At 42.8% G+C, this 27,296-nt stretch overlaps 1 protein-coding gene across 5 annotated transcripts in view; it reads left to right on the forward strand.

The window, feature by feature from the left end:
• mocs3 (molybdenum cofactor synthesis 3) overlaps window positions 1–27,296 on the forward strand; it is a 121,437-nt gene that overhangs the window by 75,149 nt on the left and 18,992 nt on the right. The window contains exons 1-8 of one of the 5 annotated variants that reach the window (XM_078405088.1): window positions 5,722–5,818; window positions 13,484–13,619; window positions 17,970–18,062; window positions 20,140–20,260; window positions 21,016–21,089; window positions 21,170–21,288; window positions 24,355–24,463; window positions 25,302–25,364. In XM_078405088.1, coding sequence (XP_078261214.1) covers window positions 5,723–5,818; window positions 13,484–13,619; window positions 17,970–18,062; window positions 20,140–20,260; window positions 21,016–21,089; window positions 21,170–21,288; window positions 24,355–24,463; window positions 25,302–25,364 — 811 coding nt within the window. In that variant the 5' untranslated portion in view covers window position 5,722. Of the gene's footprint in view, window positions 1–5,721; window positions 5,819–11,562; window positions 11,820–12,948; window positions 13,110–13,483; window positions 13,620–17,969; window positions 18,063–20,139; window positions 20,261–21,015; window positions 21,090–21,169; window positions 21,289–24,354; window positions 24,464–25,301; window positions 25,365–27,296 lie in introns of those variants that run through there. The other 4 variants (XM_078405089.1, XM_078405092.1, XM_078405091.1 and 1 more) reach the window with 4 other exon arrangements.

Below are 27,296 nucleotides of genomic sequence, written 5' to 3' on the forward strand. Positions count from 1 at the left end.
ATCCAATCCTAACTAAGCAAAAAAGAGCTCTTGGACATTTTAAAACTGCTTCAGTCACTCCTCAGTTAACTCTCGTACAATCAATATGTTTCCCCTGAACTTAAATGGCATTAAAGGAAGGCTTTATAATGGGCAATAATAAACACTACAGGTTTGGTATCTCGAAGATCACTGAAAATTTATGAAAGGGCTTTTGGTGTTTCAGAGCTAAAACAAATAGGGCCGTTGTAAGAACATACAGCATCTAGTCCAGATGCAGATGGAACAGCAACACATACAGGTATATCACATATATTGCTAACTGTGGGGTAATAAGTGATCTTTGTGCCTTTTTAAGGAGTACCCTTGTCCTCTTATATTTAAAAAAAACCCTTATCATGCTGTTTACAACCGCATGGCGATAGTCATAGACATACAGCATGGAAACAGGCCTTTCAGCCCAACCAGTCCATGCTGACCAAGATGCCCATCTTTAGGCTTTAAACTTTACTTTAGAGACACAGTGTGGAAACGAACCCTTCGGCCCACTGAGTCCGTTCCAACCAGCGATCACCCCGTACACTAGCACTATCCTGCACACTAGTGACAATTTACAGAAGCCACTTAACTTCCAGACCTGCACGTCTTTGGAATGTGAGAGGAAACCGGACCACCTGGAGAAAACCCATGCGGTCACAGGGAGAACATACAAATGCCGTACAGACAGCATCCATAGTCAGGATTGAACCTGGGATTCTGGTGCTGTCAGGCAAGCAACTCTACTGCTGCACCACCGTGTCACCCCAACATTAGTCCCATTTCTTAAACTTATGCCATCGAGTTCCTGTGCATTCGCCCTGTCTAAGCACCTCCTGATTTTATGCACCTCCATAACAGGGTAACTGTCCCATCAAGTATGACTCAGTAGATCATGGAAGGATTGACCGCTGAGCCTGATTCTGTAGTCTCCTGCTGCCCACTGTACGCTTCATGAGGACCACTGTTGATGTTAATGTTCCCTTCTTAGCACCAGCACTGCACCAGTTAAAACCACAAAGTGCCGGAGGAACTCAGCAGGTCAGGCAGAATTCTTGGAATGAATGGACTGATGACGTTTCATGTGCGGACCCTTTTTCAGCCACAAAATTTTTGGAGAAACTCAGCAGGTCAGGCAGCATCATTGGAGGGAATGGACAGGCGATGTTTCGTGTTGGGACAATTCTTGATGGGATGGACCCTTCTTCCGATTCCAGTCTGAAGAATTGTCCCAACATTCCAAAGACGTACAGGTTTGGAAGTTAAGTGGCTTCTGTAACATTGTTCAGGCCTCCACATATGTTGCCTGACCTATTGAGTTCCTCCAGCACTTTGTGTTTTGCTCAAGATTCCAACATCTGCAGTTTCTTTTGTTATCATTGTATCAGATTATTGTGTTTAGATTTCACATATACTTGAGAGATATTCATTCTAATACTTTGCTATCTAGATCCCCCAACATGTAGTATCTTATCTGGACAGGTACATTGATGGAAAAGGTTTGGAGGGATGAAAGGACGAACATGAGAGAGAGGAATTTCTGTAGTCAGAGGGTGGTGAGGAAAAGAGATGAGGAATTTCTGTAGTCAGAGGGTGGTGACTTTGTGGAATTCATTGCCAGAGAATGGCAGTGGAGGCCAAGTCATGGGGCATTTTCGCACTCAGCCCACTGAACCACGACAACCGACCAGCGATCACCCTGTACACTAGCACTATCCGACGCACTGGGGACAATTTGCAATTTTACTGAAGCCAATTAACCTACAAACCTGTACATCTTTGGAGTCAGAATTCCAGTCAGAATGATGGAACCGTAGTTGATTGTGCTTCCCAAGATAGGAATAGTTGAAGTATCAGAGTTAAGTGGGAGGGAACGACAAGTGCAGAGGGCAATCACCACCTGAGAATAAGAGCTAATCTCATTCTTTGAAGATCTATAGCTTTACTGTTGTCGTGGTCTCCACAAAAAGGATTCTGCCCACAGCTAGCCGCCTCATGCAGCCACAGAATATATTTAGCACCTCTGCTGTGGCCAAACCTCTCCAAACTTCTTTACAGAAACCAATAGAAACATGGTGCTTGAGTGTGGTGCCTCTTCGTGTGGTCTTCCAACATAAGATTCTACTATCATCCAATACAATCGCCCTACTCTTTTAAATCTCTTTTAAAAGCCTGTAACCCTATATTCATGGATCTTATGCATTCCATATACCCACCGTCATCTCAGGTATATGGAACCAGCTGCCAGAGGAGGTAGTCAAGGTGGCCACTATAAGTATTTAAAAAACACTTGGACAGTTACATGGATAGAAAAGATTTAGAGGGATATGGAACAAACGCGGGTAAATGAGACGAGTTTGGATAGAGCGTTTTGGTCGGCATGGACGATTTGGGCCAAAGGGCATGATTTAATGCTGTATGACTATGATTCTAATGCTGAGAACTATATTCTGTACTCTGTATCTTTCTCTTTGCTCTACCTATTAAACTTCAGTTTGACTTGATTGTATGGTATTATCTGATCTGTTTGGATAGCATTCAAAACAAAGCTTTTTAATGTACCTCAACAGATGACAATAATAAACTTAAACCTCCTGAACATGTTCCAGAATACTTTAAATAAATCCCTCATTAGTTTGATAATTTGTGGATAGATGTTGAAATAGTTTTAATTTTAATAAAGTATTTTTAGGAAGAACTTATTGTTAATGTACTTTGTACTTATTTGCTCGCACACAACGTAACTTGAAGTGCATCATCAACTGAATTGTGTGCAATGTTTTCAGGGACAAAATTATTCTTTATATTCATTCTGCGCAAGGCTGACATTTTAATCCCAGCCACATTCAGAAGGGAAAGGTGAGTCTTTGTAACTTTAAGTGCCTTCCTGAGCTGCTTCAGAGCTTATCGCATTAGGTAGAACTGGAATTACAAAGTAGGTCATGAGGGTAAGTTTTCTTCCCGAAAAGGCATCATTGGATAATTTTGACTCATAAAGAGTCACACAGCACATAAACAGGCACTTTGGCCTAACAAGTCGCATTTGCCTGCATTTGTGCCCTAAACCTTTCCTATCAATGCACCTGTCCAAGTGTCTTTTAAGTGCAGTATATACCTGCCTCAACTATCACCTTGGTCAGCTTGTTCCATGTACTCGCCATCCTCTCAATGAAAACGTTGCCCCCTCATCTTCCTATTAATTCTTTCATCTCTCACCTCAAACCTATGTCCTCTGGTTCTTGATTCCTCTACTCTGATGAAAAGACTGCATTCACCCTATCTATTTCCTATAATTTTATACACCTGAAGATGACCTCTCAGCCAAGAATAACGTTCCAAGGAATAACGTTCCAGCCTGCCCAACCTTTCCCTTTAGTTCAGGCCCTCAGGTCCTGGCAACATCCTTGTAAATTTTCTCTGCAGTCCTTCCAGTTTAATGACATCCTTTCTCTAGCAGGGTGACCAAAACTGAACACAATACTCCAAATGCAGCCTCACCACATCTTGCACAACTGTAACATATAGGAATTTATGAAAGTTTCTCCTTTCAAAGCCACTGTCCCTTTAAAAAATGCTGCTCTGCCCCCACACATTACTGATCATTACAAGATTCTGCCTCAGCTGTTTACTTTTCTAGTTTTACAGATGTTGTGTGATTGAAACCATGTGTGCATTCCAAAGACATTAATACTGAACAAAGCATTTCATATTCAGGGCACAGTAATCATCCAGTTCTGAAGCATCACAAAAGGCTGACAGTTATGGTTTGTCCGAGGGTAAGTTATATGAGTTTGTGTTGTGATGGGTTGCTATGGGCATATTGGGAGTTCATACGAGCAGCTGAGAGGACTTTGCAGATCGCCATCGTAATTTATGGCTCTGATGGAATTGCTGTGGCACTGGTTTTAGAGTCCGTCATGTTGCATGGAAATAGATCTTTTGGCCCTACTTGCCCATGCCAACCAAGATGCCCCATCTGCACCAGTTCCACCTGCCCATATTCCTCTTAACCTTTCCTATCCATAGTTGAATCAGTTATTTCACCAAGCAGTAAACTACTGCACTTGGAATTCCCAAATAGTCTCCGATCCAAGTATTGATCTTCCTCGATACAAACAGGGAGCATAGCCAGCTTAGTGATCCATTGCTCCTGGTGAAGATGATGGAGCTGAGGAGCTGAGTAACATCAGGATTCATATGGAATAAAATGTAGAACAGTACAGCACCGGATCTAACCCTTTCTCCCACGATGATATTATCAAGAGTCAGCAAGTAGAGGGAGGTGAGTGAGGGAGGTGTGGGGTTGAGGAGCTCAGTAATTGCTAGACAAATTCAGGGTGACACATTTGGACAGCTGGTAGAGCTGCTGCCTTAGAACCCCAGACCCGGGTTCGATCCTGACCTCGGGTGCTGACTATGTGGAATTTATACGTTCTCCCAGTGACCAAGTGGGTCTTCTCTGGGTGCTCCAGTTTCCCTCCTACATCCCAAAGATGTGCAAGTTTGAAGGCTAATTGGCCTCAAATTGCCCCAAGTGTGGAGGAAGTGGATGAGAAAGTGGGATAACGTAGAACTAGTGTAAATGGGTGATCAATGGTCAGCATGGACCCTGTGGGCCAAAGTGTCTGTTCCCATTCTGTATCTCTAAACTAAGCTAAACTGATCAAGTTCTAGTTCATAATAAATCTGTGAATGTTTTCAATTATGTCAGAGTTTTATGGATGGTTACTATTTGATAGTTTTAGGAACTTTCTGTAATGACTTAAAAAAACAAATAATTCTGGTTAAAACAGATAACGTTCAGCACCTGTCGAAACTGGGAGAATGCTCGTCATATGTTCTGCACTGCTTACATTACAAAGATAAATGCAAAAGTGGAACACTAACTGCTTAGTTTCAAAGTACCCTTTGTGCCTGATGACTCTGGAAACAAACCAGAGCTTCCTGTGCTGACCCTGAAAGATCCAAATGTAGACAATTTAAAATCTATCAAACACTAGATTCTGTTACTGTTAAATTCTTTCATAAGATGAATGTAAATGTATGTTTTATGTGATGTGCTGCTGTTACCCTTTGAAACGTACAAGAAAGTACTTCAATTTAAAATGTTTTAGTGATGTCCAAGCCACAGCCAAAAGATTATTTCTGAGGTTGTTAAATAAATAATAAATTATTATGCAGACAAATTATACAGGGTGCGCAGAGTTATATACATACACAAGAAACTGTAGCTGCTGGAATTTTGAGCTAAAAAACAAAATGCTAGACGAACTCAGCGGGTCTGTGGAAGAAATGGGAAGATGATGCTTTGGGTTGGGATTCCTCATCAGACATGAGATTGAATTGAATATTGAATTGAATAAATTTTATTAGACAAATATTTACACATACAAGAAATTTGCCTTGGTGCTTTGCTCCCAAGCAACAACACGATATACAGTAGACAATTAAAAAGAAAACATTGTAATTTAAACATTTGAAGAATTAAATAAAATACCAGAGCAAAATGAGCCTACAGACTTTTGGCCGTTGAGTAGAGAGATACTGCTCATGGAAAAAAGCTGTTTTTATGTCTGGCTGTGACGGCTTTGACAGTCTGGAGTCGCCTTCCAGAGGGAAGTGCTTTAGAGTTTGTGGCCAGGGTGAGAGGGTCTTACCCGATCTCTTCTTGGCCCTTGCAGTGTACAGTTCGTCGATGGGGGAAAGGATGCAGCCAACAACTTTCTCAGCTGATCGAACAATGCGCTATAGCCTCCGGATGTCATGCTTGGTGGCTGAGCCAAACCAGACCATGATGGAGAAGGTGAGGACAGACTCTATGATGGCAGTATAAAACTGGACCATCATTGCTTGTGGCAGATTGTGTTTCCTCAGCTGCCGCAGGAAGTACATCCTCTGTTGAGCCTTTTTGACTGTGGAGTCGATGTGGTGGCCTCCCATTTAAGGTCCCTGGAGATGATGGTTCCAAGGAACTTAAGTGACTCCACAGATGTGACTGTGGTGTTGTTGATGGTGAGTAGGGGGAGGGGAGGGGGAGCTCTCCTAAAGTCTACAATCAATTCCACTGTCTTAAGAGCATTGAGCTTCAGGTTGTTGCGATGGCACCAAGACGCCAGTTGTGTCACTTCCTGTCTGTAGGCAGATTCCTCCCCATCCTGGATCAGTCCAATCAGGGTTGTGTTGTCTGCAAACTTGAGAAGCTTGAAAGAGAAGTCTGCGGAGGTGCAGTCGTTGGGGTAGAGAGTAAAGGAGAGGGGAGAGTACACAGCCTTGCGGTGCTCCTATGCTGACGGTCTGCGGGTCCGAGATGTGCTCTCCCAGCCTCACATGCCTCTTTCTGTCTGTCAGGAAGTTGGTGATACACTGACAGAGGGGTTCAGGCACAGTCAACTGGGAGAGTTTGGAGTGTAGTAACTCTGGCACAATGGTGTTGAATGCAGAGCTAAAATCCACAAACAAAATCCTTGCATAGGTCCCCTGGCAGTCTAGGTGCTGGAGGATGAAGTGCAGGCCTAGGTTGACTGCATCATCCACTGATCTATTGGCCCGTTATACAAACTGCAGGGGGTCCAGCAGGGAGATTGTGATATTTTTCAGGTGGGCCAGCACAAGTCTTCATGATTACAGAGATCAGTGCGACAGGCCTGTACTCATTGAGACCAGTAATCCTTGGCTTTTTTGTGTCCAGAGAGAATGTGCAAATGTATAGCAGGATTGTCAGTGAACTGTATGTAGAACAAAGAATTTCACTGTACTTAGGTACATGTGACAATAAAGAACCATTAAACCATAGCTCCCGAGGTCAGGATCAAACCCAAGTCACAGTCTTCTTAGTCTCCCTTGAGAATGCATATCCATTCAATGGTACTTTATTGTCACATGTACCTAGGTACAGTAAAATTCTTATTTTTCATACAGTTCAGTAAAAAATTATACAAAGGTATAATCATACTTAACTACAAGAGTGTAAGATGGCAGATTACACTGAGGCAGTACCCTTCAAATTCAGAGTTGTTAAAAATGCTAGAGCATTAACTTGGCCATAAAGGCCTGTTATCCTGTTGCGCTAACCCATATTCCAGGAAGCAGTCAATCTCAAAAGACCTCACAGAAATAAACAAAAACTTGTGGCACCTTCACGCCCATGTTGGTTTTGCTTACTGCCTGTCACCGCTGGCGACTTGCCAGCAGCCTCACGAGAAGGTCCAGCCACAAGAGCTCAATCTCAACTCCAAGGTCAAATGAACTAATTGGCCTTATCTGCACACAGGTTATGATTGGGGAGAATGTAGGTAAAAGTGGCTTCTGGAATAAACGAGACACAAGGTGTCTGGCTCGGCTAAATGTCGTTTGTTCTTTGCTTTCTGTGGGATTCAGTCGATCCTACAAAGTTAGGGGTAAATAGGAGACACAGCCAAGCCATGAACATGGCAATCCTCATCCCCACACTTATTCTTATCTACCCAGCCTGTCTCCTCCCCACCACTCATATACAACTGGGCACATCTTTCATTCCACTCCCCCTTGCCCTATCACCCAGTACCTTTCCCCTTTTCCATCTGCTCATCACCCACCTCTCCCTACTCTGGATCATCCAACTCCCCCCTACCCATCTACCTACTATTCCTCCAACTGGTTCTACATTTCGCTCTCTACCTTCCTTTCTCATCAGATTTCACCATTTGCACCCCTTTGTCTTCTCCACTTATCATCTCTAGCCTTGATTACTGTCATCACTTTTTTCTCTCTCCCACATGACATATCTGCCAATCAGTCCCTCCTTAAGTGGATCCATCTATCACTTGCTTAGAAGGAACTGCAGTTCTGGTTTAAAACGAAGATAGACACAAAATGCTGGAATAACTCAGTGAGGCCCAGCATAAATTGGAGGAACAACACCTCATATTTCGCTTGGGTGGCTTACACCCCAGCGGTATGAATATTGACTTCTCTAACTTCAAATAACCCTTGCCCTCCATCCCTCCCCCTTCTCAGTTCTCCGACCAGTCTGACTGTCCTCGATTCCATTTTATCTCTGTTTGCTTTGTTGTTACCTTCTCCTAGGTAAGGTAACACCTACCTAGGAGAGGTATGATCTATGATCTATTCTACATTTGATCTATTCAATGATCTATTCTACATTTGATGATCTATTCTACATTGATCAATGATCTATTCTACATTTTCCTTGATTATCCCCTTGGCCTCATTTTCACACCTTCCCCTTCCTTATCTCTGTGGCTTCCTCTCCCCTGACTCAGTCTGAAGAAGGGTCTCAACCTGAAACATCACCTATTCCTTGTATCCGGAGATGCTGCTTGTTCCGCTGAGTTACTCCAGCATTTTGTGTCTATCCATCTGTCACTTGCCACCTCTTGGCTTCCATCTTATCCCCTCACTTTTTTTTATCATCAGTTTGGAGAAGGGTAGACAAAGTCCTGACCCGAAACTTCATCTATCCATTTCTCTCCAAAAACGGCATTCTCATGCCAAAATATCTAGCATCACTAGGGTTGCCAACTGTCCCGTATTAGCCAGGACATCCCGTTTTTTGGGCTATATTGGTTTGTCCCGTACGGGACCGCCCTTGTCCTGTATTTGACTGCTACCAGCAGTTTTCAGGGTTGGACCGCCAGGCACTTGTGGATTTTCATTCTCCAGGTTAGTTTCCCCCCCTCCCTCCCTCTCTCTCTCCTCTGCCTCTGGAATTTCCACGTTTTAATTATTAAATCTCTTTGGTGTCTCTCAACCAAAGATACTAGAGGAGCAAGATAGACCACTCGACTCTGAAACCCGTAGTAAGGCATGGGTAAATTTCAGCGCCATTTTAGTTGGCAAATTCTGTGTGCTAGACTCGGCAGTGTTCATAACTCTCTGCAATTTCTTCGTATATAAAATGGTTGCAAACAATTATTTTTGTTCAACTTCTTGGATAAGTTGATAGTTGATATTTATAACTATTTCTTGAAGAGTTGCAGCTTCAAAATCTTTAAACTTTGGATGTTACTGATTGAATATTTGCACTAGAGATCCACTCTGTCTGTATCTGGCCAATTGATCATATTTAATGAACTGTTCTTCTTTGCTTTCTCTGTTAATTTTAATTTCACCTCCGTGAGCTGTATCTCTTTGTTTTATTTTACAAAGTCATGGAAGCAGAGATTAGGCATTTGCAAACAATAGAACTCTACTGTATCCACAATATAATTGAAAAGACATTTAACTTAACACTTAGAACCAAGAAAATTTGAATTGGTTAAAAACCCTTGATAGCTACTAAAATGACCAATGCTGCCTGACGTGGTACAGAAGCATGAATCCAATTCAAATAGACACAGTGTTGGAGTAAATCACCATGTCAGGCAGCATCTCTGGAGAAAAAGGATGGGTGATGTTTCAGGTTGGGATCCTTCTTCAGACAAGGGGGGGAAGGGGAAATGCTGGTATAAATTAAGACCTGATCTTTTCATTGGTTAGCTGATATGCGAAACAGTGCAATCCTGTATATCTCGCACACAAAATGATGTAAATCTAACCATGAATGACAGAAGTAAAAAGTGTTATCCTTGTTTATGAAGTTCATTTTTGAATGATGTAAAATTGAAGGTGGTTGGTGCAATATACTGCTAACCCACAAATGTGTCGTTATGAGATATTCACATTTGAAACATCCATAAATCACAAAAAAAACAAAAAGGTGCCGATGTTATTTGACCAACTTATCGGTTGAATTTAAATATGAAATTTTTACAGGTTGTAGGGTAGTGGGTAAGAATCGTTAATGCACGTAACTCATTTTTCACAAAAGTGAGGGTTAGCACTATATTGCACCGACCCCCTCAATTATATGTTTAATTCAAAACTAAACTATGTTAGCAATGTACATTATTCATATCTAAAGCTAGCACTTCTGTATCAGTGTAGGTATGTATGCATTACATTTTATTACACCAATATAGAATGAAAAGAATGAAAACATATCTTGACATGTGTTCATAGTTATTTTATTCACAATATTAGGATTTCTGGAAATAGGTTTGATGTCACTGATTGCGAATGTGAATGGGTAGGCCCTAATGAAATGTATGTGAGAGAACAGTGATCATGATAGGGAGAACCATGTGCTGAGAAGTGTGTGCATGACATATATATATATATATATATATTATATATCAGTCATGCACACACTTCTCAGCACATGGTTCTCAGCACATGGCATATATAGAGATAGATAGATAGATAGAGAGATTGAAAGAAAAAGGTTGCAAAACAAATAATTAGAGGAAATCACAAGAAACTAGATATATAGATATATGTGTGTGTGTGTGTGTGTGTGTATATATATATATATATATATATATGCATATACATAAACTATAAAGGTCAAATCGCCTTTATGGTTTATGTACATCATGTGAAAAATAAGATGAAGAGAGAAATAGAGCATTGCTTTAAATCAAAGTTGCTTCTGATCCATGAGGAGCTTTGAGATCTATTTATCTCTATCTTCCCTCTCACACACAAACACACAAACACACATTCATATATATATATATATATATATATAATGTTAAATTTGTGCAGTGTGTGTTGAGCAATACAAGGGAAACTGCAAAAAAGAGGGGGCTGGGGAGGAAGGATGGGAGGGAAATGGGCAGAAACAGTAAGAAATAATAAAATCAGAGAAATTGTGCAGGGGAAAACATTTAAAAATAAAAATAACAAAAAAATGTGAGTTGTAGATGAGATATTTTCTGCATTTTAATGGTATCATCACACATACTGTTTCCCCACAACACTGATTACACTGCGAGAGGCATATCGAACCTGCGGGTTTTGCCTACTAAAATGGCGGACGTACCGCTCCTTTGCGTACTACACTTCAGTATAGGCTATTTGGACGGTGGCCCATCTTGCTCCGCTCTATTATCTTTGGTTGGCAACCCGAAACCTCGCACTGCAGGGATTCTGAATGGCAAATGGAGTAGAACAGATGCCCTCATCATACAATGTTCACTTTTAAATTTAAATTCCAAAAGAAGCAAATTTAAAAAAAATCATGTAATAGTATATTTCATCTAAATTTATCATCTGAATTTTATGCAGCATTTTTCAGGGGATTACTTTTTAAATCTTGGACATTAGGACAAACTGAGAAATTACAAATGTAACTGATGTCCTCTTACTTAGATGAGGAGTTTCGAAGAATTGCTTTCAATACTTTAAAGATTGAAATTTAAGTTCGGTTGCAGTGCTATAATGTTGAAAATTAACGTGCAATGTTCGTAAAGATAAAATAAAATTCTGCTACTTCAGAAAATCGATAATGTGGTTAGGTCCTTTATAGCCCAACGCCGGCTGAGAGCAGCCGTATTAGAAAGGAGCGAAGGCGCCGCGGCGGACACGTTGGTGAAGGGCGGCCATTGCGGTAAAGGAACCGCGGACCGCCACATTGGTAAAGGAACCGCAGGCTACGGAGCGGCCATCGTGGTAAATAAGTGAGAGGGCGGCGGCCCTCCATCTTTGTAAAGGAGCCCTGCCGGCCATCTTGGCAGATGATGGGATAGAGCAACAGGAGCGTGGTTGCTGTGTGCCGACTGCTGGCGGAACCCGCTGCCCGTCGCTTTGCCCTGTTTCCGTGTATCTCAGGCCTTCAGCCGGAGTTGGCAGTGAGTCAAGGCAGCTGCCGATCGGCGCAGAAGCCGCCTATCATGGAGGCGGAGATGGCGAGGCTGAGGGATGAATTGGCCAAGAAGGAGCAGGAGGTGGAGAGGCTGAAGGCAGCGGCCGCCCGTCTGCATCAGGTAGTCGGGAGTGGAGCAGCCTCCCCCTCCCTCTCATGGGCTTTCACCCACCCCACACCTTCCCCTCTCTGCTACACTTCATTCACCCCCCTCTCTTGCCAGCCCAACCATCCAGAGAAGATGCCTGTCGCGCTGAGTTACTCCAATATTTTGTGTCAACCTTCGGTTTTGAACCAGCATCTACAATTCCTTCCCACACAATCATCCCCTTGACTGCCCACTGCCCCTCCTTGCCCACCCCATCCCAACACATCCCTCTTGCCCATCCCACGACCTCCCTCTTGCCCCCCAGCTGCCTCCCCAATCCACACTCCAATTCCCATCCTCCATTCAGTCCTCACCCCCTTCCCCTCTCCTGACGTCCATTCCCATCCTCCCCAGCCCACCAATCTGCCCCTTTGCCTCCACGCCCCTCTGACCTCACTCCCCAATCCCCCACCCTCTCTTTTCACTTTTTCTATGTCTCATTGCATCATCCTTGAAGATAGTCATACAGCCCAACTTGCCCATGCTGACAAAGATGCCTCATCTATTCTAGTCCCACCTATCTGCGTTTGGCCCTGTCCTCGTCGCCCGTGATGAGGCCGACGATGGCAGAGTCGTCAGAGAACTTCTGTAGATAGGAGTCTGCGGAGCTGTGCCTGAAGTCCGCAGTGTACAGGGTGAACAAGAATGGCGCTAGCACTGTTCCCTGCGGAACCCCAGTGCTGCAGACCACCCTGTCCGAGACCAGGTCCTTTGTCCTCACGTACTGTGGTCGGTTGGTGAGGTAGTCCAGAATCTAGGATGTGAGGTGATCCACTCCTGTGCGCTCCAGCTTGCCCCCCAGAAGCCCCGGCTGGATGGTGTTGAATGCACTGGAGAAATCAAAGAACATGATTCTCACAGTGCTATGCCTGCACATAATCCATATCTCTCCATTCCCTGCATATCCATGTGCCTTTTCAAACGCCTTTTAAATGCCAGTATTATATCTGTCTCCACCACCGCCCATGGCAGTGAATTTCAGGAATCCACCACCACCTGTGTAAAAATATACCTTGCCCTGCACATCTCCTTTAAACGCAGCCCCTCTCACCTTAAAGCTATGGTCTCTTGTATTTGATATTTCCATTCTGGGGAAAATAGATTCTAACTATCAGGGTGCACAGTGGTGTAAGTTGCTGTCTTACAGTGCCAGAAACCCAGGTTCGATTACAGGCACTGTCTACGAAGTTTGTACATTCTCCCTGTGACCGTGAGGCTTTTCTCTGGGTGCTCCAGTTTCCTCCCACATTTCAAGACGGACAGGTTTGTAGGTTAATTGGCTTCGGTAAAATTGTAAATTGTCCCTAGTGTGTGGGATAGTGTTCGCATGTGGGGTAATTGCTGGTTGGCACGGACTCAGTCAAAGGGTCTATTTCTGCTCTGTATCTCTAAAGTCTGTCTACCTATCTATAACCTATACCCTATCTATAAATCTCAATTTATATACATCTATCAGGCCTCCCTTCAACCCCAGGCTTTCTAGAGTCTACAGTCAAAGATCACACTGGCTCTTTTTGATCATTTGAATTAGGGTGTTATAAACCCACTATGGAATTTTAAAGACAAATGTGCAAATGAAACCTTTCAGTTTGATAAATGTTCAATCTCAACAGTTTGATAAATGTTTTTTCTTTCAGAATTCTCATTCTGGAAGTGTGTTTACATTAGTTAAGCAAGTTACAGAGATCCCCATTCTGGAAGAAAAGTCTCTCTCAAACGAAGAGATCATGAGATACAGCAGACAGCTTATCATTCCAGAAATTGGAGTCAAAGGTATTGACAGAAAAATATAGAGTTAGTGTAAATTGTATTCACATAGCACATCAGGATTATAATAGTGTGACAGTCAAAGAATTGAGCCAGCAATTGCAGAGACCAGAGGTTCACATTCCACAATGACAGGTTGTAAAACAAAATTCAGTAAATCACGGTTGGGAAGTGAGATTGATATTTGGTTTTGGGAAGATTGGAGGCTGGATCAGGGCGGCACAATGGTGTAGCAGTAGAGTTGCTGCTTTACAGCGCCAGAGACCCCGATTCGATCCTGACCATGGGTGCTGTCTGTGTGGAGTTTACGTTCCCCCTGTGATCATGTGGGTTTTCTCAGTGCTCCGGTTTACTCCCACTCTCCAAAGATGTGCAGGTTCATAGATTAATTGGCTTCGGTAAAAATTGTAAGATTGTTCCTAGTATGTAGGATAGAGCTAGGGTATGGCGTTGTCTCGGTGGGCCGAAGGACTTGTTTCCACGCTGTTTCTCTAAAGTCTAAAGGATCCTTATCCTACAAAACTGGAACAGTACATTGGTATTCTTTTGTGCATTGTTGCCAATTGTTAACTATATATGTTACGTCAAATTTGTTCCCTTAGACTTGGAACAATTGTTTTGTTTTCTCAATTGACAGAGTTGTTTTTAATTGATAATTTTTCTTTTACTGAAAATATGTTTCACTTAATTTTAACAGTGTAGCAAGTCTCGGTGAGGATAGAATTCTATCAAATCTGTCGGGTTCTAATTCTTTAGCATGCTTTCATGCATGCTTAAATAACTTTACAGAAAGTGCTTGTGAGGGAAGACTCCTTGTTTATGTCTTAGCCAGGGAATGTTATACAGCAAAGAGGGCAAATGTAACGTTGCTGCTTCTGTTTGCTGTTTATTTTTATGGTGAATCCTAAAGGTTGAAAATTTTCGAATGTGGATGCAATGACTGATATCTTTCTTCCGGACTGACTATTTTGCCATGTCTGGTGCTGCAGAGGTCAGACTATTGGCCAAATTATGTAGAAATCAGGAAATACAGATGCTGGTTTACACAGAAGGACACAAAGTGCTGGAGTAACTCAGCAGGCCAGACAGCATCTCTGGAGAACGTGGATAGGTGACATTTTGGGTCGGGACCTTTCGAGCCTGGAGACTGATTATCTGAAGAAGGGTCCCTACCCAAAATGTCACCTATCCACGTTCTCCAGAGATGTTGCCTGACCTGCTGAGTTGCTCCAGCACGTTGTGTCCTATTGGCCAAATTATGTAACTATTAGGTAACATATGTTAGAGTAGCACAACAGTTAAGGGCCAAGACCAGTGTGGAGATTTGAGGGTAGGACATACACAATGAATGGAAGGGCCCAAGGGAGGATTGAGAGCCAGATGGACCTTGGTGTACAGCTCCTTAGATCCCTAAAGGTAACAGCACAGTTCCATGAGTTGGTGAAGAGACATTTTCGATTCTTGCCTTCATTGGCCAGGTTGTCGAGCATAAGGGCATGGAGGTCTGAGTGAAATTTCATTAAAAACCTCGTGTGCATTTCTGGCACAAGGACATAAAGTGCTGGAGTAATTCAGCGGGTCAGGCAGCATCTCTGGAGAACATGGACAGGTGATGTTTCGAGTTAGGACCCTTCAGACTGAGGCCCTCAATCCTCCCCTGGGCCTTTCCTTTCATAGATACATAGACAATAGGTGCAGGAGTAGGCCCTTCGAGCCAGCACCGCCATTCAATGTGATCATGGCTGATCATCCACAATCAGTACACTATTCCTGCCTTCTCCCCATATCCCTTGATTCTCCTAGCCCTAAGAGCTCTATCTAACTCTCTTTTGAATGCATCCAGTGAATGGGCCTCTACTGCCTTCTGTGGCAGAGAATTCTGCAAATTCACAACTCTGTGGGTGAAAATGTTTTTCCTCATCTCAGTTCTAAATGGCCTACCCCTTATTCTTAAAATGCGCCCCCTCCTTCTGGACTCCTCCAATATCGGGAACCTGCATCTAGCATGTCCAATCCCTTAACAATTTTATATGTTTCTATAAGATCGCCTATTATCCTTCTAAATTCCAGTGAATACAAGCCCAGTCGCTCCATTCTTTCATCATAGTCTATGTCCTACCCTCAAATGTCTAGAGCACTAGTGTAGCCCTAAACTATTGTGCCACTCTAACGTATGTTGCTTAATAGACACACAACATGGCCAAAACAAGACAGTACTGATTGTACTGGAGCCGACATGAAGGAGATTTGCAGTATGCTGCCTGGGACGGTTTAATGTACGAGGAGACATGAGAATGCATAGGCTGGGTTTGCTTTCCTAGGAATAGAAAAGCACAACAGTGGAATTGAAATTATGATGCTGCAGATTGGGTGGAGACAAAGAAGCTTTTCCCCATAAAGGAGATATCAAAAACCAGAGGCGGCGCAGAGGTAGAGTTGCTGCCTTACAGTGCCAGAGACCCGGGTTCGATCCTGACTATGGGTGCTGTCTGTGCGGAGTTTGTACATTCTCTCTGTGACTGCGTGGGTTTTCTCCAGGTGCTCTAGTTTCCTCCCACTCTCCTATGATGTATAGGTGTTTAGGCTAATTGGCTTTGGTAAAAATTGTAAATTATCCCTAGCCCATAAGATAGTATAAGTGTATGAGGATTACATTGGTCGGTTCTGACCTGCTGAGTTACTCCAGCACTTTTTCAGTCAGAGAGTGGTGAAGGTGTGGAATTCTCTGCCTCAGAAGGCAGTGCAGGCCAGTTCGTTGGATGCTTTCAAGAGAGAGCTGGATAGAGCTCTTAACGATTGCAGAGTGAGGGGGTATGGGGAGAAGGCAGGAACGGGGTAACGATTGAGAGTGATCAGCCATGATCGCATTGAATGGCGGTGCTGGCTCGAAGGGCTGAATGGCCTACTCCTGCACCTATTGTCTATAGCACTCTGTGTCTTTCTCTTCATATTACGTCGTTGGAAAACAAAACAATAACATTTAATTTGTTTGTAGTGCATAATAACTAAATTGTCTATTTGAAAGGTTAAAGGCACGAGCTGTAGGGAGAGGCTAGGAAGCCAGGACTTTATACCTTGGAGTGTAGGAGGCTGGGATGATCTTTTAGAGGTATATAAAACCATGGGGGCAATATATAGGGTAAATGCAGTCTTTTACCCAAAGAAGGGGAATCGGCCTACAGCCACGTACCATCAATAAAAAGCATTGCGTGGGCTTAACAAGAAAGTATATGTGGCAACCTAGTGCAAAGAAAATGTGTTCTCAACGGCTCCACCAAGTGGCCAATCGTTGTATTCGGGCTAAAAGCAGTCTTAGAAAAGTATATAGTGTAACTGTATCCTCACTAAGATTGGAGATGCTGTGTGACATTGTGCATTACACCTTGGGGAAGCCACTTGTATTGGAGATGACTAACGTACTACATAGCTTAGGAATGAGACTTAAGAGTCATACTCATACAGCACAGAAACAGCCCTTTGGCTTAACTCTTCCGTGGCACCCAAATGCCCCATCTAAGCTAGTTTAATTTGCCTAAGTTTGGCCCATATCCTTCTAAACCGTTACTGTCCATGTACCTGTCCAAATGTCTTCCAAATGTTACTCAACTACCTCCTCTGGCAGCTTGTTCCATATACCCACCACCTGCTGAGGGAAAAGATTTCCCCTCGGGTTCCTATTAAATCTTTCCCCTCAAACCTATGATTCTTGATTCCCCTTCTTTGGGTAAAAGACTGCATTTACCCTATATATTGCCCCCATGGTTTTATATACCTCTAAAAGATCATCCCAGCCTCCTACACTCCAAGGTATAAAGTCCTGGCTTCCTAGCCTCTCCCTACAGCTCGTGCCTTTAACCCTTGAAATAGACAATTTAGTTATTATGTAATTTTATATAGACATTGGAACACAACAGAAGGCTATTGGGGTAACCAGCCCCTGGTGTTATTATTTTATCACACATTTGACCTCTACTTAAATTTTTGGTCCAATTGCTATTCTAGTCATCAGTATTAATGGCAAAAATGCTTCAGATTGAAGACTGGTTTCGACCTGAAACGCCACCTATTCCTTTTCTTCAGAGATGCTGCCAGGCGCGCTGAGTTACTCCAACATTTTCTGTCTATCTTTGGTGTAAACTAGCAACTGCAGTTCCTTCCTACACAGTGTTGATGGCATATCACTTGCACAGGTTCCTAGATAAAAAAGCATTTCACTGTACCTTGGTACACGTGATACTAAACATTACGACAGGAAACTTAGTTCGTTGTTCTGCACAGATGTATTGACTCCATATTCTGTGATGTATAATTTTACGTAAATTAATATTTAGAAAGTTTTTATTGTTATGTTAACAGGTCAACGAAACCTGTCCCAGAAAGCTGTTCTGATAGTGGGATGTGGGGGGCTGGGCTGCCCTGCTGCACAGTACTTAGCAGCTGCAGGCATTGGTAAGAGTTTAATTTTACATTTTTGTTTCCTTCAATCTCATTTTCTTTTTCTCCAAAAGACTTTGTGAAGCAGGAAGTTGACCCAACGCTCCACTTCATTTTATAAAACGGGCTTCGGACAAGTTATGTTTGTGTGTGCTCTTACAAATTCATAAGATATTGGAGCAGAATTAGGCCATTCGGCCCATCAAGTCTACTCTGCCATTCAATCATGGCTGATCTATCATTCCCTCTCAACCCCATTCTCCTGCCTTCTCCCCATAACCCCTGACACCCTTGCTGATGAAGAATCAGTCGATCTGCGCCTTAAAAATATCCATTGACTTGGCCTCCACAGCCATCTGTGGCAATGAATTCCACAGATCCACCACTTTCTGACTAAAGAAATTCCTCCTCCTCTTCTTTCTAAAGGTACTTCCTTTTATTCTGAGGCTATGACCTCTGGTCCTGGATTCTCCCACTAGTGGAAACATTCTCTCCACATTCACTCTATCCAGACCTTTCTCTATTCGATAAGTTTCAATGAGGTCATCCCTCATCCTTCTTGATCAGAACCTCAGCTTTTTAACTGCATGCGCTAATGAGTTGGCTATTGCATATCCAAGTTTGGAGCTAACAATCTAGTTTGGTTTAGAGATACAGCAAGGAAACAAGAATCACAGTCCAATGGCATGAATATTGAATTCCACAATTTTCCTTTCCTCATCTACACAGCCTGTCTCACACCTGTATCCACCTTTCTTTCGACTTTCCCTGCCTCCCCTCACCCAGTTCCTTTCCCCTCCTACATCGATTCATCATCTACCCCTCCCTACTCTGGGCCCCCCATTTTTCTCCCCTCCCCCCCCCCCCCCCTTTCTCTTCTATCCACCATCTCTCCAGCTAATTCTACGTTTCACTCCCTACTTTCCATTATTCTGCTTTCTCATCCACTCTGCACACTAGAGGCAATTAATGTGATGAGCATCTTCTGGAATATAGTTCTTTAGATTGCAGGAATGATTATACAGTATCTGCTCCATAGAGAAATGATTTACATTCATGATTTTTCAAAATTGCTAAATTTTATGGTGGAACTTATTAAAAATTGGCAACGTTCTATAAAAGCCAGTGTAAAGCTGATTCTTGCTTTGTGTGTATTGGATCTATTGAAAATAAAGTTGGGGGGGGGGGGTTGTCTTTGCACTATTATTTTATTTTTAAATACTTGCTGGACTTTTTGTTTCAGTTCTTTATTATTGTGTTTACATATCTGCTGTGCTGCTGCAAGTAAGAATTTATTTGCTCCATTTTGGAACGTATGACAATAAAACACTTATGACTTGACATAATTAAAGAAATCTAAAATCAACGCTGACAATAGACAATAGACAATAGGTGCAGGAGTAGGCCATTCAGCCCTTCGAGCCAGCACCGGCGATCATGGCTGATCACTCTCAATCAGTACCCTGTTCCTGCCTTCTCCCCATACCCCCTCACTCCGCTATCCTTAAGAGCTCTATCCAGCTCTCTCTTGAAAGCATCCAACGAACTGGCCTCCACTGCCTTCTGAGGCAGAGAATTCCACACCTTCACCACTCTCTGACTGAAAAAGTTCTTCCTCATCTCCGTTCTAAATGGCCTACCCCTTATTCTTAAACTGTGGCCCCTTGTTCTGGACTCCCCCAACATTGGGAACATGTTTCCTGCCTCTAATGTGTCCAATCCCCTAATTATCTTATATGTTTCAATAAGATCCCCCCTCATCCTTCTAAATTCCAGTGTATACAAGCCTAATTGTTTCAGCCTTTCAACATACGACAGTCCCGCCATTCCGGGAATTAACCTAGTGAACCTACGCTGCACGCCCTCAATAGCAAGAATATCCTTCCTCAAATTTGGAGACCAAAACTGCACACAGTACTCCACGTGCGGTCTCACCAGGGCCCGGTACAACTGTAGAAGGACCTCTTTGCTCCTATACTCAACTCCTCTTGTTATGAAGGCCAACATTCCATTGGCTTTCTTCACTGCCTGCTGTACCTGCCAAAGCCAAAGATCGATGGGAATACATTGTAATATTTGTATGTCAATTTAGGGCGATTGGGACTTCTTGATTATGATGATGTGGAGCTCAGTAACCTACAGAGACAGGTTCTCCATGCAGAGGATAAGGTGGGAATGTCCAAAGCATTGTCTGCGGCAATTGCGATAAATCGGTACGTAAAGTTGTTTAATTCTCTGTTTGCGAGTTCAAATGGAAGAGATTTTCCTTGGGTCCAACATGATCTCGTTTAGGCATCTCACTGCGCTGTAGCATTCCGTGATTCCTGCTGTCGGTAGTGTTGTCCTGAAGTAAATAGTATAAGCTTGAATGCCAATCTTAATAGATGTCAATATTAGAATACTGTGTTACCAAAGGAACAAAACCTCATTGCAAGAGTTCTTTATTATGAACTCTGGTTAATGTAATTAATGCCTTGATTTTACTACTTTAAAAACATTTCAGAACTTAAACATTTATGTGGACTATTTTAACTTTGTCCACCTCTATCATTAGTTTAGCTTAGAGATACAGTGCGGAAACAGGTCCTTTGGCCCACTGAGTCCACGCTGACCAGCAATCCCCACACATTAACACTATCCTACACGCACTAGGAACAATTTACAATTTTACCAAGCCAATTAGCCTACAAACCTGCACGTCTTTGGAGTGTGGGAGGCAACCAGAGCTCTCGGAAAAAACCCATGCAGGTCAAGGGGAGAACATACAGGGGAAACTCCGTTCAGACAGCCCCTTTTGTCAGGATTGAACCTGGGTCTCTGGCGCTGTAAGGCAGCTGCTCTACCACTGCGCCACCGTGCAGCCCCATTATTGTACATCTGCAAAACTGACAATTTAATATTTGTCAAATCAATGATGTTTTTAAAAAAAACTACCATGTTTAAACTTGGAATTCTTTCTGGTCTGCAGATTAAATTCAAATGTTGAATGTCTGCCATACCACTTTCAATTGAACTTCAAGAATGCAATGCAGCTTATTCAGCAATATCCTTTTTGGTTTTTTTGTGATGTAATTGTTAAATTAAAATTTGATCATCTACGTTTTTCTTAACTAATCTCTTCAAATATGACATTGTAGTAGATTGTTCTGACAATGTTCCCACGCGGTATCTTGTCAACGATGCCTGTGTTCTGAATGGAAAGCCACTTGTATCAGCCAGCGCTCTCAGAATGGAGGGACAGGTAAATAAATAATAATCAGCTCAATGCTGGTTTACAAAAGAAGGCACAGTGTGCTGGAGTAGCTCTGCAGGTCAGGCAGCATCTCAGGAGAACATGGATGGGCGATGTTTCATGTTGGGACCCTTCTTTAGACTCATCTGTGCTGTAGGAATAGCTGTTTCATCTGTTGATTTAACTAAGCCTTTTATATTGGTTTCTTATAATAAAATTGAGTTGGTTTTAGTTTGACCCATAGAATATACATCACAGAAGAGTATAGCACAGGAACAGGTCTTGTCTGAAGAAAGGTCCCAACCCAAAACGTCACTTATCCGCGTTCTCCTTAGATGCCGCCTGATCCGCTGAGCTACTCCAGCACTGTTTGTCTTATCATCAATGTATTATTGTTCCCACCTTTACCACTTTGTGGCTCGTATTATCAGTGTGGGGAAAAAAGCATGTACAGTTACATGGAGTGAGTGAATAGATAACGTTGATAGTTTACATTCAAATAATATTCCTCATGTTAAAATAGGAACAGGTAGTTCATATTTAAACATGTGAGAGAACACAATTCAAGGTGAAATGAAATAGCGGGTTTGTGCAGCTCTGGCTTCGTCTGATGAATTATCCAGGAAGACTGATTTTAGTCTTGTTAGAGGTGGGTAGGACACTTTTAACTGTGTTTTAATATATTAAAAGTCAACCAGAATTTTAGAGAATTCATCTGTAACAACCAGTTGCAATGAGAATAGTATGTTCATTAGCTCCTAAGTTCTAGGAGTGGAATTAGACCATTCAGCCGATCAAGTTTACTCTGCCATTCAATCATGGCTGATCTATCTTTCCCCCTCAACTCCATTCTCCCGCCTTCTCCCCATAACCCCTGCCACATATATGTGTAGTGCAGTCCAATCTTTCCCGAAAAATATAATGAATATCAAGATTTCACAACTACTTGAAAGATATAATGTCTCCATGATTTTGTTTAAATCTTTTGAACCTAATACAAAGCTGTTTGGACGATACAGTTACTCTACCAATTGATAACTTTGGCAGGGCTAAGGGAAGGGGGTTGGGGTTGGGTTCGGGGGGGGACGGGGACTGTGACTGCTTCTGCCTTGTTCTGTTCTAAATTTTGCTTCAGGACTTCCAGGATATGCAATGCACTCAGTATGAAGTTCCACATTTCAATAAATCCTAAATTCCAATTTATTGTCACATGTACCGAGGTATAGTGAAAAGCTTTACTGTGGCGTGCTAATCAGTCACCGGAGACTATACATGATTACATTCGGCAGATACATGATAAAGGGAATAACGTTTAGTGCAAGGTAAATTCCGATCAAAGATAGGTCGAGGGTCTCCAATGAGGTAGATAGCTCGTGATTGCTCTCTAGTTGTTGATAGGATGGTTCAGTTGCCTGATAACGTAACTGAACTTGTTAACTACAGGACAGCAGTTCTTCAGTGATTTTGCAAAGATGTCAAACTTAAAGGGTCCATTATTCAGTTACTTGTTTGTTAATAGCTGCAGGATAAGCACTTTAAAAGAGAAGCCAAGATCCCATTAAAAGCAAAACCGGGCAGAAGATTAAAGTGGGAAACTAGTTCAGAATGTCATCTTGAAAGAAGCAGGGGGAAAAATTATGTGGAAATACTGTCCATTGCTTGGGCTATGGGTGTGGCCAGACATTGGTGGATAGCAGTAAAAGGATTGGTTCGAGTCAGCAAGGATTTATGATGGGGAAATCCTGCTTGACTAATCTTCTGGAATTTTTTTGAGGATCTGACAAGTAAAATGGATGAAGGAGAGCCAGTGGATGTAGTGTATCTGGACTTTCAGGAAGCCTTTGATAAGGTCCCACACTGGAGATTAGTGGGCAAAATTAAAGCACATGGTATTGGGGGTAGGGTATTGACATGGATAGAGAATTGGTCGGCAGACAGGAAACGAGGAGTAGGAGTATCCCTGTCAGAATGGCAGGCAGTGGCGAGTGGAGTGCTGCAATGGCTCGGTGCTGGGGCAGCAACTATTTACAATATATAATGATTTTGATGATGGAATTAAACACTAGCAAATTTGCAGATGACACAAAGCTGGGTGGCAGTATGAACTACGAAGAGGGTGCTAGGAGGTTGCAGGGTGACTTGGACAGGTTGAGTGAGTGGGCAGATGCATGGCAGATGCAGTATAATGTAGATAAATGTGAGGTTATCCACTTTGGGGGCAAGAACAAGGAGGCAGATTATTATCTCAATGGGGTCAGATTAGGAAAAAGGGAAGTGCAACGAGACCTGGGTGTCCTTGAACACCAGTCACTGAAAGTAAACATGCAGGTACAGCAGGCAGTGAAGAAAGCTAATGTATGTTGGCCTTCATAACGAGAGGGTTTGAGTATAGGAGTAAAGAGGTCCTTCTGCAGTTATACAGGGCCCTGGTAAGACCACATCTGGAGTATCGTGTGCTGTTTTAGTCTCCTAATTTGAGGAAGGACATCCTTGCTATTGAGGCAGTGCAGCGTATGTTCACGAGGTTAATCCCCGAGATGGCGGGACTGTCATATGAGGGAAAAATTGGAAAGACTGGGCTTGTATTCACTGGAATTTAGAAGGATGAGAGGGGATCTTATAGAAACGTATAAAATTGTAAAAGGACTGGACAAGCTAGATGCAGGAAAAATGTTCCTAATGTTGTAGGAGTCCAGAACCAGGGGCCACCATCTAAGAATAAAGGGGAGGCCATTTAAAACTGAGATGAGAAAAAAAAAACCCCAGAGAGTTGTGAATTTGTGGAATTCTCTGCCACAGAAGGCAGTTGAGGCCAATTCACTGGATGAATTTAAAAGAGAGTTAGATAGAGCTCTAGGGGCTAGGGGAATCAAGGGATATGGGGAGAAGGCAGGCACGGGGTTACTGATTGTGGATGATCAGCCATGATCACAATGAATGGCGGTGCTGGCTTGAAGGACCAAATGGCCTCATGCACCTGTTTTCTATGTTTCTATGGAGAGTGGGATTAAAAATACTCATGACTTTTTTTAATGAAAATGTCTTACAGTATTCTTTCTTTGGTTAACCTCTCAGCTCACTGTATATAATTACAATGGGGGCCCCTGTTACCGATGTCTGTATCCAAAACCACCACCACCAGAGACTGTAACCAACTGTTCAGATGGAGGAGTTTTGGGTGTAGGTGAGTCGTCTATTCACGGTTGATTTTGATTTGAACTACATAAATACAGATTTATGCATTCAACATGAATTCAATACGCTAGTGCTTAGCTAAATTCATAGTATCATCCATGATCTTTTTTCGGACTGCGTGCAAATGAAAAATCCTGCAAACAAATAGGAAATCTGAAAATAAAACCTCTTTAACCCCTCAAATTTTAAGAGCAAGTCCCAGGAGGTGCACTTACGAACATCTTAACTACGTTGGCGGCGAGGTGCAATGGAAGCCTCGGTCCGTATAACCAAAATCCGTTACATAGAAGTCTGTTATTGCGAGGGTTCTCTGTATTATTCATGGGTTGGAGAAGAGTTAGAGCAATAATTCCAAGAAGAGTCACTTGAAAGTCGGAACAAGTATCAGTCTTAATTTTTATAATCTTCGGGTGAAAAATAAATCATTGATTGTGTATGTGGTCTCCCAGGGGTCTTTCAAAATTTAACTATCATAAATCAAGGTCCAACAAAAATAATCTTCAAAATATCAAAGTTATTAGAAAATTGATCAAATGGTTGCAAGATAGAATCACATTTGCCTTTCTTATTGACAAGCTAAGATTTTGAAACAAGATGCCTCCATTATAATCAAATCTTTTTGTAATGGTTCGGTCACACCAGAGAATTATCGCATAGCCTTGCAATAATTGTTTTTCTTTCAAGTATTTTTTTTTTTTGAAGAACTACTTGGCCATGCCACAAAGCAACAGTTTTGCATTGCAGCATTAATGTTGCTAAATTCTGATCCATGTGAGTCTTTCTCTTCTAAGATTAATTAAATGACAGTATATTTTTCTTTGCTGCAGTGCCTGGAATTCTGGGCTGTATACAGGCCCTGGAGGTTCTGAAGATTGCATCAGGAATAGGACGTATCTTTTCATTTTGTTACACGCCTGTTGATTTTATTATTGTGAAACTTTAGCCAAATGGCAACTGTTCCGTTATAAGTACAGCATATGAAACGTTTCAATATTCTTGTGCTTTAGGCGACACCAGTAAATGACAGCAGCCAGTAAACTGAAAATGCTGGTTGTAGTCTTCATGGATTGCAACTGAATTTTCTTTTTTTTGGATTGTATGCTTATTTAACAGCAAGAGGATAAACTATGTCACCATAGGGCAGTTATCAGATTTTGGTTCTGGTTAACGTTTTGAACACTAACACACTGAGAAGGAAGAATTAACCATTTACTTTCATTCCTATTTTTTTTTACCCCCCCCCCCCCATTCTTTTCCCAAATAAAAATCTATCAAAAATTGGTCTTGGGCAGCTGTTCCAAAACAGTCTTTAGATTTGTGATAAAAGCAAAGCATTACAGATAGTTGAATTGGAAATAGAAAGAAAATTACAAATACTCTGTGAGATCAGGTGTGTTTTGGTGGAGATGAGAACATAATAATGATCTTTTAGTTGTGACACTCCACAGGTCATAGGAGCAGAATTAGCCATTTTGCCCATCGACTCTGCTCAGCCATTCAATCATGGCTGATCTATTTTTCCCCAACCGCATTCACCTACCTTCTCCTCGTAACCTTTGACACCCTTACTAAGCAAGGGCCTATCAATCTCCCCATTAAACATACCCAATGACCTGGCCTCTATCACCATCTGTGGCTGTGAATTCCACAGATTCATCACCCTCTGGCTAAATACATTTCTCCTCATCTCCATTCTAATGTCTGCACTCAATTGACCACAAGGGATATTTCAGCCATGTAAGAATTTTCTTTTTACAGCAACCTTTTTTTAAATTTTTTTTTTTTTTTTAATCAAAAAATACTTTATTCAAGTAATAAATATCATTTACAAAACATCTTTTTTAAACAAACCCATCCTACATTTCCGGAGGTTACACATTCAATACAGGCATTTACTTAGACATTTACTTACATTTACATACATTTACCCAGTATCCCTTATTTGGAGGGGCGTCTCTCTCCACCACACCCTGCCCCCCCCCCCCCCCCCCCCCATGTCCAGCAGCGGAAGGACCCTAGACTGTGGTCCTCCCCCACAGGGCCTTGGCGTTGGCTGCACCGAGCTTCAGAGCGTCCCTCAGCACGTACTCCTGCAGTCTGCAGTGGGCCAGTCGGCAACATTCCTTGACGGACAGCTCGCTCTGCTGGGAGGTCAACAAGGATCGGGCAGACCAAAGAGCGTCTTTCACCGAGTTGATGACCTTCCAGCAGCACTCGATGTCAGTCTCGGAATGCGTCCCTGGGAACAGTCCGTAGAGCACAGAGTCCTCTGTGACGGAGCTGCTCGGAATGAATCGTGACAGGGACCCCTGCAGACCTCTCCAGACTCTCCTGGCAAATCCACACTCTTTGAAGAGGTGGGCCACCGTCTCCTCTCCGTAGCAGCCGTCCCAAGGGCAGCGTGCGCTGGTAGTGAGGTTCCGGCGGTGCAGGAAAGATCTGACTGAGAGGGCTCCCCTCACCGCCAGCCAAGCCAGGTCTTGGTGCTTGTTGGTGAGTTCTGGCGATGAGGCATTTTGCCAGACAAGCTGGGCTGTCTGTTCTGGGAACCACGCCACAGGATCCATGGAGTCATTCCCCTGCAGTGCCTGCAGGACGTTCCGTGCTGACCACTGCCCGATGGACTTGTGGTCAAAGGTGTTGGTCCGGAAGAACCTGTCCACAAACGACAGATGGTTCGGCAATGTCCAGCTGACTGGCACATTGCGTGGCATCTGCGCCAGGCCCATCCTTCGCAACACCGGGGACAGGTAGAACCTCAGCAGGTAGTGGCATTTGGTGCCCACGTGCCTTGGCTCTATGCTCCGCCTGATGCAGCCACA

This window comes from Rhinoraja longicauda, chromosome 9, assembly GCF_053455715.1.
Source record: "Rhinoraja longicauda isolate Sanriku21f chromosome 9, sRhiLon1.1, whole genome shotgun sequence".
NCBI classification, from domain to species: domain Eukaryota; kingdom Metazoa; phylum Chordata; class Chondrichthyes; order Rajiformes; family Arhynchobatidae; genus Rhinoraja; species Rhinoraja longicauda.